Genomic DNA, 18,599 nt, shown 5'->3' on the forward strand with positions numbered 1-18,599 from the left:
ACACAGAAAAGACTGATGATACTTAATTTCTAGTGTTGGCTGTTCAGAGACTCTTTCAAAACCTCTCTCATTTTTATTGGACATCTCTGGCTCAGACACAACTTTTACACGTACCCTGGTCCCAGCCCCATATGGAACTTGTCTACTGAGCCCAATGTGGCCACTGAGGAAGATTATGAGGCTGTTCTAGTTTGGGCAAGAGAGGAAACAAGGACACTGTCAGTGATGGCTTAATTTCTGCTTCCCTGATAAACAAGCAAGAACTTCCCTTTTCCAACATATCTTTAGCTCTGGTCAGAGCTAGATCAGTTCAAACCTGCAGGACTATTCCTAAATTCATTTGCCACATGTGCCCAATCCTGACATCAACCAGGCCTGCAGGGCATGCTGTCTATGGCTGAGCTACAACTATAGAACAGAGTGACTCTAAGTGATGGCTAAGAGGCAGTTTTTGCTTCTCCCAAAATAGTTCAGACAGGGTCAGAGTGAACACAGAACTCTGAGTTAACAGTGACTTACGACGTCCTCGGCCAGGTGTAATGGCTGCACAGTGGTGTTTAATGTCCAGGGCACAAGCTGTATGAAGAACTGGGTCCACAAAGATGTCTGCTTTACTTTCCTTCAACATGTTTAACACTTCCTGGGAAGGGAACATCATTGCAGAGAGTGTTTATGAGCTCTCTCTGTTGTCTTATAAATACTTTATAAACAAACAAGAAAATCACAGAAGGAAGATTGAGGGTTAACAACAAAGATCACTCTGGAAAAGGTGGCAATATGATGATGATGCTGCAAAGAATGCAGATCTGTAGCATACGATTTAATTCAATAAATGCCTCTGGGGATCCAGTGTAAGCAAACCTATGTGCTTGCTAACTAAAGTACAGAACAAAAAGATAAGACAATCTCTATCCTTAGTGACTGTAAGGCCAGAATTGGGTTTCTGGCATTCTGGTATGCCATATTATTTTAAGAACTTAAATGTTAGTATTTGTATTGGTGTAAAACAGTTATTTTGTTACCCTAAGAAATCTGAAAACCAGAGTAATATGCTATATTAAAATAAAGGTATATTTGTTTACAAAGTGTTTAATTCTACCTCCATTATTGTCAGAAGAAAAAATATTGACAGCATAATTTATACAAGAATAATTATTAGAACTAAAAAATTTTCTGAAAGAGGAATATATACATAATAGTACTGGAATAAACTCTTTAGACTCTCCATTTATACATGATAAACTTAAAGAAGGTAAATGCCTTCTTAAACAAAAACTGCAACTTGCTTTCAATAGAAAGAATACAGTCTCTGAAAAAAAAACATAGGAAGCAAAACCCAAATATTGTTCAAAAAGTTCTCCTCAAAGTTAGATGGGATTATTTGACAACAAAGGAGTCAGAGGTAAATATCGGGATTTAGCTTTTAACTAACTTTTTTTTTTTTAATTAGTTGTAGGGGGTAGGCTACAACCTTCTGAAATTGGGGCGGGGGGGAAGGCAAAGAAGAAAGAAAACAAGTGGGGATTGTTGGTGGATTAGAAGAGTGCTTACTGGATATCATCTCTTTCCTTTGTGAATATGAGACAAGACTGTTTTGAGAGTGAATGGGTATAGGTTAGAAAAGTAGGTTAACCAAATTTTTTTTTTTTTTTTTGCATGGGCAGGCACTGGGAATCTAAACCAGGTCTCCAGTATGGCAGGTGAGAACTCTGCCTGCTGAGCCACCGTGGCCCACCCTTAACCAACTTTTTAACCATTCCCTGAATTTAGAGTTAGAAATCTTTCTGGCAGTTGGAAAATTTGCAAACAATGTTCTCATTGAGTTGAAAATTATGTCATAGAAATACATACTTTAAGTGTAAGCTTCCTAAAAAAGATAAAATCATACTTTATTTTCAATTTTGTAATATAATATACTTTAATAGTCATATTTTGATAAACTTGTTTTTATTTGATGTTTCTGAAATGAACCAAATTTTTAGTTTCACTGATTTTTATGAATGCTGACCATTTATTTGATATAATGGTAATGGCATTTTGCTTGGTATCACACTCATAGTGCCTCTAAAAGGTAGTCTAGACATGGAGCTGAGACAGTCTCAAATAATTAGTACATGTGAAAATATTTTAATATTCAAGTTATAGATTAATGGTCAAGACTCCATTAAAGTTTGGTAACAGGGAAGAACATAGATTTCTGGGAAAAGAAGTTTGGATTTTAGGTTTTATTAATAAGGATGCAGATTATAGCACTAAAAGGAGTAAGAGAAAGAGGAAATAGAAGGAAGTACAGGAAAAGGCTGATGGGGGTTACCTTTTTACACATTTCAGTTTTGATTTTGAGCAGGTTAACTTTGAGGCACTCCTCTACTTGACCTGTCTGCTCTTGGGCTGCGGCTTCTTCAGCACATAGACTGGAGATCTGTTCAGGAGACACAAAAAAACAAGGACACCCAACCGAGTATAAGAAATGAGCCAACGGTTTTGAGACCAGATTAGTAGCGATTCCAACAAGTTCTGAAAACCAGTGTCTGGGCTCCTTCGTGAGTGGCTCACTGGTATTTTATAAGTGAGGGACTGTACTGCTATCACCAGAAATTGCGGTCTCTGAAACAAGTCAATGTGATTCTTCCACATGTGCCAAGGGCTCTTCGCAAACAGATTTCTGGTGGATTTCACTACCCTTCCCTCTGTACTATCTATGCTCAGAGCACTGCCAGGCTCTGATCTCCATCATAATTAATGACACAAAGTCAAAATTCAGTTAAGTGGAGGTATCTTTATGCTATCAACCCTGAAATTTGAGTCAGATTATCCCAGGACTTGTGCCCTGATTCCACAGGAGGAAGCTTAGATAGTCAAGTACAGTACTAAGAAGCAAAACCTTGATATTTACCGAGGTTCACAGTCAACCTTCACAACTTAGAAGCACACACAAAGAAAGGGGTCATGAAACATAGCTCACTGCCAAGATAAAAAAGCTTAAATTTCTTTGGACTGTTATGAGTAACAGTTACGAGTTTCTCTGAATGACTTTAGTTTTGATCCCCTAAAACTGACGTGTTGAATAGTTTTCCACATGTCCTTCTCTAGCTAGGAAATCAAGGAATTTCCAATGATAGGCACTTCTTTAAAGCTATTGAGAAGTATTTTAATCTTTCTTGGGCAATTCTGTGCTTAGCATGCAGAAAAAGGAGAAAGGAAATAAATTATCTGTAGATATAACAAAAGAACTGCTGTATAGAAAAATTAGAAACCAAAGTTACAAAGTGATAGCACTAAAGCCAAGTTTAACTTAGTGTTACAGAGAACCAGGACCTAAGAGAACAGAGAGTTCAGAAGATGGGTCTTCAATTAACTTTGGATTCAGAGTTAAAGGCAAAGAAGGTATAGCAAAGAATTTTTCTCTAATAAAAACTTCCTTGAGCAGTTCTGCCCATGACCAGTTTGGCACCTAAATCCTACCTCATCTGAACAATGCAGCTGGAGCTGAGGATCTAGTCGGTAATCCAGAGCAGATTCCTGGATAATAATCTGGATCTGGTCTTCACAGTCAGAAGATAGGCGCTATAGGTGAGAAAAGAAGAATGAAACCTGTTAAAAAAATTAGTTTTCATTTGGCCGCTTAGGTCACGGCTTAGGACTTCAAAAGAGAAAACTCCTGGGGACAGAGATGGCTTCATAAATATAAATATCCCTCTGTGGAAAGCCCGGGTCAGTTTACCTGGTCAGCATATCTCAGCTTGAGGCAAGAGATCACTTGGCCTTCTAGCTCTGAATCGTCCTTGGCCTTAGTCAGGATTCCATGACAGAATTTAGGAATGTCAGCTTTACAGGCTTTCCTTAGCACAGGGTTTAAGCGGTAATCTAGAGCAGAAAGCAGTAAATATGTAATAAAATATTCTACTTGGATTCATGAAATTTTGAGATCCACTTTCCAAAAAGGGGAATATTATATCAATGACCATGACTACAACCACTGACTTGTTATTTCAATAAATACTTACTGAAATCTTGCTTCATTGTTCTTAACCAGCATTTGATTTGGTCAAGGAATAGATTTGGAGATCCCCAGGAATTCTACTCTTTGGCAGCTCTGCAGGATCTTGTGGCACTAATATTCTAAATTGTCCTCACAAAATCAAGCAGACATCAGCAACTTTCTCTTAACAGATATTCTTGAAAAAATGGAGAAGAAAATATCCAACTGACCTTGACTATTAAGTTACAAGGCCTTGCTACTCAGAGCTGAAATTTTTCTGTTCTAATATAGATTATCTATATATTCTCCTGCCACACGCATGAAGTTTGTTAAATCTTTAGAGACTTGTCACTTCAGGGAACTCTAGTTCTGACCCTTTTTATAAACTCTTTAAAGGCAGTTTTCTATATTTATTTAGTCTCTCCTTTGTCATGACTTTCATTCTATAAGATCCTCTTCAAAGGAGGAATAAGCTATTTTACATATTAGACCCATGCCCTTAAAAATTCATGGGCAAGAACGTTCCCATAGTTAAATGAGGTAATTATGAGGCTGTTTAATCATTTAAGTTATCCTTATTTGGACCAGGAAAGTTAAGCGAAAACATTACCTGTGCTCTGGGTGATCTGGCGCTTGGTAATCATCTGTTTACATTTGGGATCCATCAATTCACTATTTTTATTTTGCTTCAAGCACTGTAACATCGTTTTAGAATCTGCTTCTGGGCAGAATCTCTGCAAAAAAACCAAAGTTTTATAAGACAGCTGTCCAAATACAGCAATTACCACCATCTGTGGTCCTTCTTACACTGATTGGAGGACTTACAAAGAAGCAGCCTGAAAGTATTGCTTGGTACAAGAGAATTAGCTAAACCTGAACAAGCACCTGGCCCCAAATTCTTCTTTCTTTACCTATTTTCTACTCTATTTCTCACATTTCTCTCTACTACTTCACTGTTTCCTGCTTTGTGTGGGACTGATTCTCTTCCTACATGACTTTGGTAAATTACATGGCACTTAGGGATTTAAGTATCATTTAAGCACAAATGTAACAGCCCAAGTAACCAAATAGCTCTCAAGGTACATCCACCCAAGCCCAGGGGCAAAACACCTAGGAATTACTCACAACAGATGTGAAGAAGCTTGTGAGGATGTGGGAATAGAACTCAGTCTGGTTCATTTCTTAACTGGTAGGAGCTACTACATAATGTGGGGCTAGACTCTGTACACTAATTATGTCCTTTAAGCCAGAGATCCATTTTAGAGTTATGAATTCCACCTGTTTGCTAAATCGCAGGTCTTTAAATGTCATGGTGTCTGATAAACTCTGATAGAGACACTTGAACTGCAAACCTCCCTCCCCAGTGCTCTCTGTTCCTAGTTCTCTAAAGCGCATTTGATTATAATCTTGATATCTTAATATAGGGATTTGGGTTGTTGACTGATTTTTATAAGTCATCAAAATCTTACAAAGCTCTCTCATATCAGAGTCTGACATTTCTAACATTTGTAATTATCTTTGGAATTTAATTGATAGTGTGAAAAGTAGTACTTTGTTTTCAAAGGAAAAGCTGAAATAGTCAGGACCTTAAGTTTAATCTCTTTGTATATGTGGATAGATCATGAAACTGATGTCTAGGTACTCAAGTCAGTCCCGCTGCAGAGAATTTCACTGGAGGGATAAATGAAACAAAATAATTTATAGAACAGAAAATATTTATAGAAATTTTCAAAAGATTAAAGAAAAATCTTTTGATGTGGTAAATGGAAGATCAAGACATTGGTTGGTGGCTTCCTCGGCACTCTTACCAATAACTGCCCTCAAAACCAATTATATATTTATTGGGCATAGTAAAATTATATATTTACTGGTGCTTCTGGTCAAAGTGAGGTCAGTTACTTTAGTTCAGTGGTTCTCACATTTGAGCATGCATCAGAATCACCTGTGGGCTTGATGAAATAATTGTCTGCTCCATTCCAAGAATTTCTGATATAAATCTGGGGTGAGCCCCAAGAATTTGCCAGTTCTCAGGTGATGCTGCTGCTGCTGCTGTTCTGAGTACCGCACTTTGAGAACGAACACCTTAGCTGTATAAAATTGGAAGATTATATAAATCTGCTCTGAAATTTAAGGACAGAGGCTTATGTGGTAAGTAGTGGTACTATTTTTTCTTACTCTGTGCCTTGCTCTTGGCTGGGGATCACTCACCTTTATCATTTGCTTGCAGACTCTCATGAGGGTATAGTCTAGTTCAGGGTCCATCATCTCAGTCTCTTGCAGCTTAAATACCTTCTGGTGGCAACGGGTACTTAGCTGCTTCTTATTTTCTTTCAGACACTCAATAATCTGCATCATAAAAGTTATGGACTGGCTGAGGTGTGTGGCAGAGATCAATAGTCCATGCAGTCTGACAAGGACGCATTCAGTTGCTTTTGTGTGCCCTACTTCCATTTTTCTATCCAAGTACCTTACATTTCTAATTCCTAGGGAATGGATACCAGGATTTCTTCTTCAAGAAGAATTATACTTATAGATTTACAACCTTAGGGCTGACAACAAATCAAACTGTATAAAAGTTAAAGAGAAGAGCAGGCTGCCTTAGAGACCAAAGGAATTTCTACTAGGGATTCCTGTTTCCTCCTGTCATCTAGAGTTATTCCTTGTCAAGATTCCTTTTGGAGGATACATTAGCCTCTTTATACTTGGAGTAAGAGTCCTGACTAGATAGTAGGCACAAGCCAGGAAATTCAATTCAACATTTGCTGACCATTTCCCACATGAGAGAAGAACTGTTAGATGCTAGGGATGAATCAGATCCAGCCCTTATCCCAGATGAGTACATAGGCTCACAGGCAAAGTTAGAGAAACAAATAATTAAATAAAAAAAGAGGAGTGCTAGAAAAAGAAAGATCCTGTGTAGACTATTGTAATGCCTGGATACATCCTAGAGTATATTAAGCAGACAATCAAAAGTATAATCAAAAGTATTGGCAAAATCCCCTGAGGGATGGGAGAAAGATTATAGAACTATTAAACTTTACCTTCAGGGAATCCCCTGATTTTGTGTCAAACTTTAGGGACAACCAAATCAATAGGCCATGCCCTCGATCATGAGGTTTACTCTTGTGAAACTTATGTAGGTAGTGGAAAAGCTTAGACTACCTATAGGCATGCCTAAGAGTCACTTCTGGAGGACCTCTTTTGTTGCTCAGATGTGGCCTCAGTCTCTCTAAGCTCAACTCTGCAAGTGAAATAATTGCTTTCCCCACCATGTGGGACATAACATCCATAGGTGAAATCTCCCTGGTGATGTGGGAGATGACTCCCAGGGATGAATCCAGACCTGGCACCATGGGATCAACAATTCCATCCTGACCAAAAAGGGGGAAAAGAAGTATAATTAATACAGTATCAGTGGCAGAGAGAGTTCAAATAGAGTCAAGAGACTACTCCGGAGGTTGCTCTTACGCAAGCTTCAGTTAGACTTTGCTACCTATCATAACCTTCCAACCCTCAACCAGGACCATTCCAGCCAATCCTAAAGAACACTGAGGGCAACATATAAGATTCCACAAGGTTTCCATGCACTATAGTAACTTTCCAGAAACCTACCACCTCCAGATGTATCCCTGGTCCAGATAACTCCTGAAATCTAGCCCAGCCTCTACAGAATATCAGATAGTTCCATCTTCCTAACCCATATTAGTGACAGACTTTTCCAATATGAAAAATTTAGAATGGCCACAGCCCAAACACCACTAAAGAGAGGGATGGAAAGATCAAAGGTGTACAGTTATACAGAGATGATAGGATTTAACAAATGAATATTAATGCTGAATCATTAAATTGATATCTCTTTTTAGTCTCCAGCATTTTAGAGTAGCTAGAAGTAAAAACCTAGAATTGTGAAATTGTAATCTATGTCAAACTTTGAAATATATTCAACAACTAATTGTGGTGTTATGCTTTGAAATTTATAGCTTTTTTGTATATATGTTATTTTTCACAAAAAAAAGAAGTAAAAAAGTCAATTGTGATGATAAAAAAACACTTTTTTATTTATATATAAATATTTATATAACATTCTGGAGCAGCTAGAAGGAAAAATATGAGAGAACTGTATGGTAGCCCATGCCAAACTCTGTGATCTGTCCTGTAACTACTTGTTGAAGACTGTTTTGAAAACTATTGCTTTTTTATTTCTTTGCTTTGTATATATGTTCTACTGTATAATAAAATAGTTAAAAAAAAAGATGAGTGATAACAAAAAATATACCAAGGGATGGATTTTAAGATGAGAAATTAAATATATCTTCAAATATTCCCTTTCCTACATCAAACTTTAAGGGTGCCAGCCCTCCCTCTGAAAAAAAAAGATAAAGAAGGAAAGCAGATGGGAAGCTGCTAGGGGTCAGGAGACTTCAAGGCACAGTCAAGAATCACCAAACAGCTGAGGAACATTAATATCATAAGAAAGACAATAAATGCAATAATAATTAAAGAATCAAAACTGAGAGAAAAAGGGTAATAGAACAATCAAAACAAGAATTAAAAAATATATTTATTATCCTCAGTGCAAAATATGAAGAAATGGTAAGCAAGAACAAAGAACAATTAGTTATGAACAGAACCATTTAGAGACCTTAGAAATGAAAAATATAATTGATGAAATTAAAAACTCAATTGGTGGTCTCTCTAAAGAGCAGAGTGTACAGAGCTAAAGAATAAATCTGGGAAACAGAACTGAGGAATCATCTCAATGCAGTACAAGAAAGAAACTGAAAGCATGGAAAAAAAAGACATGAGGTACAAAGTCAGATGTTTCTACTCTCTAAAAGGAGTTCAGAGAAAGAAGGAAAAAAGGAGGCAGTGTTTGAAACAATAATGACAGAGAATTTCTAAGAATTGAAGGAAGACGAATTCTTAGATTGAAAGAGTCTACCAGGATAAAGTAAATAAAATACATACTAATCACACACAGTGAAATTACAAATCATTAAAGATGAAGAGACAACCCTAAAAGCCACCAGAGACAGATTATCTACAAAGAAACAAGAATCAGATTGAAATAAGACTTTGCATCAACAGTATTAGATACATGTAATCAATGAAGCAATTATCACAAAGGCTCTTGTGGTCCTGACAATAACCTTATTATAATGGTAAGCTGAGTCACTGAGAAACCTGCAAAAATAAAAAAATAAATCACTTCACTTGCTTGCACTTTATTCCTGGAGATTCTGAGTAGGACCTGATCTTTGTAATTTTTTTTTTTTAACATCTCTTTGGTGATTCTTATGACACTGCCAGTTAAGAACTTCTGTGCAATTGAAACATAGTGAGGGAGTAATTAATTTTGCAGCTGTAGAGTACTGGGAATACTGTAAAGAGGAGACATCTGAATAATGACTAGACTAATAGGCAGAGGAAGCAGGAAAGGTAACCTAAAAGCAGGAAGGGAATGAATAGGAGAAAAAGAGGAGTGCAGGTGAAGCATTTTGAGATTGAAAAGTAGTCTGCTGTGGCTTAAGAGGGGATGATTAGGCTGGATAGGTGGGCTACAGTATCTGGTGTGATGGGTCCAGCCCCATGAGGGGAAAATTATTAAAATGTTACCTTCTAAAATTAAAAAAAATAATTAACAACAACAATTACCTGAGCATTGCCATATTGCACAGTGGGACAGTAGTTCTTTATGTCACTCTTGCAAGATTCATATAGATCTGGTTCCAGACGGATGTCCTCTGTCTGCAAGAGAGGGAACCAGCATGGAAAAGTGAGCTTATTTTAAGCTGGAGGAGATGTTAAACGTTCTACATATTTGACTGGATCTTGCCTAGTGACCACAGCTTACACAGCAAAGCGGCAGCAATGTGGTTCAGTAGAAGGAGAGCTGGGTTTTAGTTTCAGTTCTGCACTAACTAGCTCCATGGTCTTTGCAAAATGAAATGCTAATACCTACTGTGGACTGATGTAAAATGGAATAAGAAAATATATGTGAAAACCACTACAGAAAGTTAAAACCACTATACAAATGTAAGGTTCTATTTTTATTAATAAGTTGCTATTTTACAGAAAGAGTTAGGCTCAAAGGTAGGAACCCAGAGCTTCCAGTTCAAAACAAATCTTTACAACAGGACAAATAGGCCAGCTCCTCTTAACTAGAATTATCACTGAATCAGTGCTACATATGTGAAAATCTGGTAATACAACTTTTGGGAAACGAATGGTGTTTGGTCTTCATTACTAGTTTTTGCTTAGAATGAAATAAACTAAGTTTGATTCATAGTATAAAAAATTCTATAAATACTCTTTAGCTATTTTAAAAAAACACTGGGCTTAACCTCAAAAGCAAAGCAAGAACTGTACAACATAGGGAACCCTAAGTTAAACCATGGACTATAGTTAACAGTACGACTATAAAAATGTGCTTTGATCAACTGGGGAAGAAGTTTCTTCCAAAGTGCACATTGTGGTTGACTTCCCAATATCCATTTTACCTTGATGATTAGCAAGCTAATCCGTGGATGGCATTCACTTCAAGGTTATTACTGGTTAGGAAGTAGGCACAGATCCCCAGTTGACCCAATGAGATTGAAGGGAAGGATCTTTATTTCATGGTGGGAGGAGGTATTTTCTTTTTCCCCTGCTGGATATGAATAATGGAGCAGGTGGCCACCTTGCAACCAAGTGGGAAATCAGCCTTAGGGTGAAGATGATGCCAAGGTCAGGAGAATGGAGAGTGAAAGTCTCAATTTGTGAAGACATTACTGACCTAATGATTGTACTATTATGCTTAACAGCTTGTCTTACAGCTGGATTTCCAGTTAGAAGAGATAAAAAATATTTTTATTGTTAAAAAGAAAAAAAAGCAAAACAAGACTAATCGTCATATAGCAAAATTTTAGCACATGCTAATCGCCACATGGCAAAATTTCAGAACATGGATACAAGTCTTAACCATCCCAATAGTGGTTAAAATCTTCCAATTTGCCCAAGCCTGTCTATTTCTGAAAGCCCTGTGGACGCTCTGAGGCATTACCATCTCTAGCTCCTCCACCCGGAGCTGCTTGCGGCACTTGAGGGACACCCTGTGCTCCTTGGCTTCTTGCAGGGTGTCATTGCGCACGGTGGTGCTCAGGCAGATCACCACGTCCACCCTGCCAAGGAAAGAAGGCTTGAGACTGACTAGAGCCAAACAACAGAAAACAGCCAAGGGCTGGGTTCAGGCAGGAACAACACGATTTACCTGGAATTCATGGCCCCCTACTGCATTTTTGAATGTCTTTCCCTGTGTAATCTCACTGTTTCTCAGAGTGCTAAAAGCAGCTATCATTTGCCTTTGCTTGTGATGAAACTCAGGCAGCAGCCTGAACGCTAACGATGTTCCTGACTGGAGGGGAGGCTAGCGAGGAGACGTGTAAGGACAGTCCAATACTTGCTTTGTTAAAAACATGCGACCTCAGAGGATGCAGCTCTTAACCCTAGCACTGTATCTCTGGTGTACTATGAAACCCATTCCTGAAAGGTATCCAAACCTGACTGAGGAAAGTGGAAACTTGGTTTATATGATGGGAAATGAGTCCTAGAAATGTGCCTTTTCAAAGAGCTACATGGAAGAATCTGGGCAGCCGTAATGTAAAAGCTTATCATTCTTTTCATTAAGACCTAATTCTTAAGTGAATAAAGTTTTTGTTTTTTTACTAGATAGGTCAGTAAAAGCCTCTACTGCTTCCCGGAAGAAATAGCAGAATGGAATGATACTAAAGGGAGTTGATAACCTCTTAACCTCTTTTACCTATACGGCAACTTGTTTCTCTAAGTACACAGTTTATATCTGCTTTGTCAGTTAAACAGCCTGTCCCTGGAAAACTGCAAAATGCTCTTTGAGCCTAGAGGCTCTCCATATTAGAATTACCACCAGCTGTGCCTGTAGGCAGCTGTAAAGGTGATTAGTGCAGACAATCCAATGTCTGGCCACACTACCTAAGGAGATAAGCAGGAGGTCTCCAGGGCTAATCTTCTCAGATAGTAGCAGGCTGCCTGACATCTTGGATATTCATCCAATAGCTAACAGTAACTGTAGGGAAGCAGGATGAATCAATCAGACACTACATACTTCTTCTTTATGTTGGGGCAAAGTTTCAACACATCCTCCTTGCAGGCCATTTTAAACTTGTAAGAGAACCGAAAATCCTTCATCTGAACCTGAAAGATAATAAGAATGAAAATCAGAAGCTCTGTGGCAAGTTCTAGTCACTATGAGTGACATTTTATTCATACAGTTTTATAAGACCCTGCATGACTTGCCCTCTGTCTGTCCCTCAGAATTCACTATCTTCCAATCTCCCCATCCTCCCTTGGCCACCCGCACACTGGCATCCTTGCTATCCCAATCATGCACATGCTGTTTCCTCTACCTAAAATGTATTCTTCTAGCAGTTTTTTTTTTTTTTTTTTACAATATGGAACATTTCACGAATTTGCATGTCATCCACATTGCGCAGGGCCATGCTAATCTTCTCCGTAGTGTTCCAATTTTAGTACATATGCTGCTGAAGCGAGCACTTTTCCTGCAGATTTTTGCACAACTTTCTCCCTCACTTCCTTGAGATATACAGTCAAATAATTTCTTAAACCTCATTTTCCTCCTTCATCCTGCAACCCCTTATTCTGCTTTATTTTTCCTTCATAAAACTACCTGAGACGGTACACTTATTTATAAACATGATTTTATGTCTGTATTTATTAGCATGTAAGTCCAAGGGGGCAAGGGCTTTGCCTGTTTCATCACTATCTTCCAGTACCTGAACTCAATAACGTGTGCTGAACGCACACCTGAATAATGAAGGTAGTCAGGTGTGCTGTATGCCCCAAGATGTGGTCAATTTATAGGCTTTCATCTTCCTGAGAAGAAAGTGCTTGCTGTAACAGAAACACTTTCTAGATATGAGATACTATGAAGAGCATGGTTAAACCTAATTATCCAAAGGCCAGACACAGGCGGTATGATTTAAGAGAAAACAAAAGGCTTAGTGTACAGTGTATTGATACACATTTAGGCACCGTGCTAACTAGGATCACAAAACAACAGATCCCACCGAAACTGTTAAAAGAGACTCTCAAATGACAGGAAGCAATGTGACTGAAGCACGAAATCCCTGTTTACACATCTCTATCCTCACTAGATAGTATGCTCTATAAGGTTATGTACGGTTTTATTTATTGTTGCATTTCCAGGAGCCTAACAAAGTGCTGGGCCACAGTAGATAAAAGCCACACTCATGCTGACTGTATACTTTGGATGGATTGTATAGTATATGAATATATCTCAATAAAATTGAATAATAATGAAAAAAAAATTCCCATAGGCTGAGTCCCCAGTCTTGGGGTTTGCTCATATGAAACTTAGCCCCCCAAATGATAGGCTAACTCTACTTAAAATCAGGCCTAAGAGTCACCTCCAAGAGAACCTCTTTTGTTGCTCAGATATGGCCTCTCTCTCAGCCAACACATAAGCAAACTCACTGCCCTTCCCCTCTCTTCATGGGACATGACTCCCAGGGGTGTGGACCTTCCTGGCAACTTGGGACAGAAATCCTAGAATGAGCTGGGACTCAGCATCAAGGGATTGAGAAAACCTTCTCAACCAAAAGGGAGAAGAGTGAAATGAGACAAAATAAAGTGTCAGTGATTGAGCGATTCCAAATAGAGTCAAGAGATTATCCTGGAGGTTATTCTTATGCATCATATAAATATCACCTTTTTAGTTAAGGTGTAATGGTGAGGCTGGAGGGAACTGCCTGAAAATTCAGAGCTGTGTTCCAGCAGCCATGTTTCTTGAAGATGATAGTATAATGGTATAGCTTTCACAATGTGACTGTGTGATTGTGAAAACCTTGTGTCTGAAGTTCCTTTTATCTACTTTATTGACAGATGAGTAAAACGTATGGATTTAAAAATAAATTTAGTAGATTGATATGCTAGTAATCAATGAAAGGGAGGGGCAAGGGGTATGGTATGTGTGGATTTTTTTTTGAATTGATGCAAATGTTCTAAGAAATGATCATGATGATGAATATACAACTATCTGATGATATTGTGAGTTACTGATTATATATGTAGAATAGAATGATCATATAGTAAGAATGTTTGTGTTTGCATGTTGGTATGTTTAATAAAAACAAAACAAAACAAAACAAAAACCACATTCGTGAGAAGAGAATCAAAACAGGGTACATGTTTGGAGAAAATGACTCTTCACAGAAAAAGGCTCTGATGTTCTGAAAGGGGAAGGTATTCAGTAACACCCAAGCTGCCGAGACAGGAAATCATTAGCTAGGTGTTACTGACCAGCTGGAAGTGGGTGACTCCAATGGCACACTTCTCGTTCATGTCCTTCTGGTGTTTGTTTTGTATCAGACACTCCATCAGGTCTCCAGAGTCTATCTGGTTATCTGCTACATCCTGAGGAAAGGCAGTACACATTTACACTTCATTTGTAACGATTAATGATTAAATCCTGTACCCCAATGTACATGGGACAGATTCTAGAGGCCTTCCCAAATAATATATGATAAACTATTATAAAATAAACCTGAGAAATTACAAAGGATAAACATTTAGTAGGATAAAAATTTACACAGTAAGTTACCTCTCATGAAACTCCAATAAGAATGTGTACTATGCAGTGCTTTAATTCCTTTCCTGACATGATGCTAGCACCTGGCTTTCAGGATGGTATCTAACACAGCCTCTTGATTGTCAAATCCTTATGGTTTACGGGTATGTCTCACTCCCACAGTCAGCATAGTTCGATGGGTGAATACTGAGAATTCAGTCAGTATTGAGGTAAAAGGAAACAGTTGGAAGGAGAAAACACTATTACTACTAACATATTCTGGACTGATGTGTCAGAAACAACTCAGCCATACTAATGGGGGCTTCCCTGTCCCTTCTTTTCTTATAAAAGGCATCTCAACAACTGCTGCTAACCACAGACCTGACTGCCTACAAAGGATACTCAATTAAGATTTTCCCAGGATGGTGGCACTTCTCTCTTGATCTTGTTTTTACTTTCAACTTTAACTTGTCAAAGCTGGCTATCACTCAGGAGTAATGTATGCTGAAGACAGAGATGGGTCTGACACCCTAGTGGCTACAGACCCATTGAATTTGGTTCTGTCTCTAACCCTTGTTCCTCTAGACATCACTTACGTGGCAAAAGTTCTGAATTATGGGTTCGCAGGCTCTCATCAGCAAAGCTTCTATTTGAATATCCTGCAGAAAATTAAATATATTAATAATTATGCTTTAGAAGGAGACAAGGGTGGTGGTGGGGAAGAGTAGTTTCTTTTTCTGAATCAGTAGCATCTACTAGGCAAACTATCTAATATGTATATTTGAAGACTTAAATTTTAGTATTTAAGTTAGATACCCCCTGAATAGATAGAACTATACTACACTATACTTTGAAAGATAAACTTTCTAGGGGCAGTTCCCCTTGTGCCTGAACAAAAGAGGATATGGAATTAAGAAAAGGTGGGGTAAGAAAAAATTATTTATCATCAATATTAGAGCATGTAAAACGTGGGTTTTTTTTTTTTTTAAATAGTTTTCCAAAAATGCTGAGCAGTTCAAAATAAATATAAGGGTAACTGGCACTTAAATTTAATTTATAAGCTCAAAAACTGGATCACTGCCCTCAAAACATATGGGAAACTACTGACTCTCGGATATTACATGCCGCCAAGCAGAGTAATCCCCGTGCAGCATTAGTTGCTGAAATAACATCTTCTTTTAAAGAGCTATAAACCTGCAAATATAACTTTATGTATCACCAATTTTGACAATTCAAATAGTTCCAAAAGGCTTATAATGAAAAATAGGAGTTGTATCCCTATATCTGGCCCCACAAGGTAGTTTCTTTTTTTCTTTTTTCTTTTTCATGGGGAGGTATCTGGAATTGAACCTGGGTCTCTGGTATGGCAGGCGAGAACTCTGCCTGTTGAGCCGCTGTGGCCCACCCCACAAGGCAGTTTTAACGTGTTCATAGCTGTTGTTCCCTGGTAATAACCTCTGTATTTCAAAAACTGCCTATATTGGTATTTCTTGACTTTTCTGTTTTACATATTTTTTACCGACTTCCTACTACACAAAAGATGAAGATTTAGCCCTTATATTAGCTCCTTACCTCCACTCCAAGAATGTTTCCTTCTTTCACCCTCCAGTTACAGCTATATCATAGTTTTTAGTTAAATCAAAATTTAACATTTGCGTTATTTCAATTATGTAAAAACTACAGCTAAGCTATGTAGTACACTATGATCATATTTTTTTAAATATAATTTTAATTTTCCCTATAGTAATAGCTACATCTCATATTTTGGTTTGTTATATTTTTTATGTATCTGTTGCAAACTCATATGCAAATTCCTGGCCAGTGTGTAAATCTCAACATATGTCCAAATATATCAGGTAAACTATTCATTTCACTGTTATTAGGGTCCCAGTCAGGGGGCAAAAATCCCTAGTTACTAAAAATGAGAAAATGTAATATAAATATTAACAAAGTATCTGAAAAGGCAGAAGGAGAATACTATGTTATCACAGAGACTGCAGGAAGCAGTCCCCTACCACTCCTTGCACTGTAGGAACAGAGGAAAGAGACTGGAATTATTAGACGTCAGGATTTCTTTTTTGTGCTGCCCATTGGGAACCCAATAACAGAACAGATTTCAGGGTCCCAGGCACAGAATCACAAAGCCAAGTATAATAAAAGAGGCTGCTGACACTGACTGACAAGAGCCTAACATCAGACACACCATTGTTTCTGGAGCCTTCCTTCCTGCTACAGCCTGAAACTGGCTGTTCTGTAGGCTTGCTACATCACCAAAGCCTTTATCCTTTTTGAGTATCTTGTGTTACCGGCATATACCACATCTACCCTTTTCTTGGACTATTCCCTCAATCTCCCAGTAGCTTCCCCAAAAAGAGAGCATGGAAGATAAATCTGAGACTTTGGAAATTCAGTTATCAATTATGTGACCATAAAATAGAGAAAAATTATAGAGAATTTTTATGGTCACATAATTGATAGCTGAATTAGATATAAAATTTGAAGTCAGAAATAATTTTACATCAGAATTGTAGATAGCAGTGTTAAGTTTAAGAAGTCTGATTGGTTTCTGGGCTGGCTGTGAAAAGCAGCAGTTGAAATACCCAGTTCCACAGCCCAAGGTCATTCTAAGAGGGAGCCTGGGGGCCACCAGACCCACTGGGCCCCCAAGTGGAATTACTGCTGAGGTGCACACTGTCCCGGGGTTGTCAGCTTTCAGCGTGCACTGGGACCAGTGGACCTGGCAGGAATTGTACCAGGTCTCCAACAAACTCAGTCAGCTGCTGCAGTCCGGAAGAGATAGGTTTGAGGGGAAAAGGAGGCCCAGGAGTGCCATCTGTTGGTAAGAAGCAGAAAGTGCAGTCTGGCACACTGCCTATCTGTCTTATATGCAAACAGATCATCAAGTAGAGATGCACTGCCTGCATGAGGTCTGGGCCTTGGTCTGGAGGGGAATTACTGACAAACCAAGTACAAAAGGAACCTTCAATGCAAACCCAAGCAAATACAAAAACTTACACAAGTGGAAAAAATCAACTTTCAAAACAACCTTATCAAGATAATCAAGTGCCTCAAGGCCAACATAAAAATTACAAAGCAGATGAAAATGCAGGCAGAAATGGCCCAGCCAAATGACCAAATTAAAACACGTGAGAAGACATAGAATTTGGAACTAATCAAAGATGTTTATACACTCTCCTAAATAAATTCAAATGAATTGGCTAATGATATAAAGGATATAAAAAAGACACTTGAAGAGCATAAAGAAGAACGTGGAAGACTAAATAGAAAAACAAAGATCTCACAGGCATGAAAGATACTGCAGACCAAATTAAAAATCTACTAGAGACATATAACAGCAGATTTGAAAAGTCAGAAAAAAGAAATGAACTAGAGGACAGAGCAATTGAATTCAAATGCAAAGAAGTACAAACGACAAAAAAAGAGAGAAAAATTGAACTGGATCTCAGTGAAATAATAGACAACATGAAGCCTACAAATATTAAGAATCACCGATGTTCCACAAAGAGAGAAGTAAAGGGCTAAGAAGATCAGTTGAGGAGATAATAGGGAAAACTTTCCAATGCTTATAAAAGACATAAATATGCAAATCAAAGAAGCCCAATGAACCCCAAATAGAATAAATTCAAAGAGGCTTACTCCAAGACACATACTAATCAAATTGTCAAATGTTGAAGACAGACAGAAAGTCCTGAAAGCAGCAAGAGAAAAGCAACTCACCACATACAAGGGAAACCACATGTTCTAGTTTGCAAGCTGCCAGAATGTGATATACCAGAACTGAAATGACTTTTATAAAGGGCAATTTTTTAAGTTGCAAGTTTAAAGTTCTAAGGCCATGAAAATATCCAAATTAAGGCATCGAGGGAAAGAGAGCTTAGCTCCAAAGAAATGGCTGATGAAGTTCGGGGTTTTTCTCTCAGCTGGGAGGCAGCTGAGACATGGCAATGCCCGCTAGCTTTCTGCCCTCATTTTATA

General features: G+C 38.1%; 1 protein-coding gene and 1 non-coding gene across 2 annotated transcripts in view; both read right to left on the bottom strand.

Moving 5' to 3' along the window:
- GLG1 (golgi glycoprotein 1) overlaps positions 1-18,599 on the bottom strand; it is a 259,115-nt gene that overhangs the window by 7,784 nt on the left and 232,732 nt on the right. The window contains exons 14-24 of the mRNA XM_077133013.1: positions 15,200-15,262; positions 14,336-14,449; positions 12,102-12,190; positions 11,025-11,142; positions 9,638-9,730; positions 6,191-6,328; positions 4,593-4,716; positions 3,725-3,867; positions 3,466-3,567; positions 2,315-2,422; positions 520-640 (exon numbers count right to left, since the gene is read on the bottom strand). Of these exons, the coding sequence (XP_076989128.1) occupies positions 520-640; positions 2,315-2,422; positions 3,466-3,567; positions 3,725-3,867; positions 4,593-4,716; positions 6,191-6,328; positions 9,638-9,730; positions 11,025-11,142; positions 12,102-12,190; positions 14,336-14,449; positions 15,200-15,262 (1,213 nt within the window). The remainder of the gene's footprint in view (positions 1-519; positions 641-2,314; positions 2,423-3,465; positions 3,568-3,724; positions 3,868-4,592; positions 4,717-6,190; positions 6,329-9,637; positions 9,731-11,024; positions 11,143-12,101; positions 12,191-14,335; positions 14,450-15,199; positions 15,263-18,599) is intronic.
- On the bottom strand, positions 12,442-12,550 carry LOC143660441 (U6 spliceosomal RNA). Its single transcript, XR_013164043.1, has one exon. It is a non-coding gene; the product is annotated as a U6 spliceosomal RNA (small nuclear RNA).

Source organism: Tamandua tetradactyla, chromosome 16 (assembly GCF_023851605.1).
Source record: "Tamandua tetradactyla isolate mTamTet1 chromosome 16, mTamTet1.pri, whole genome shotgun sequence".
Taxonomy (NCBI): Eukaryota; Metazoa; Chordata; class Mammalia; order Pilosa; family Myrmecophagidae; genus Tamandua; species Tamandua tetradactyla.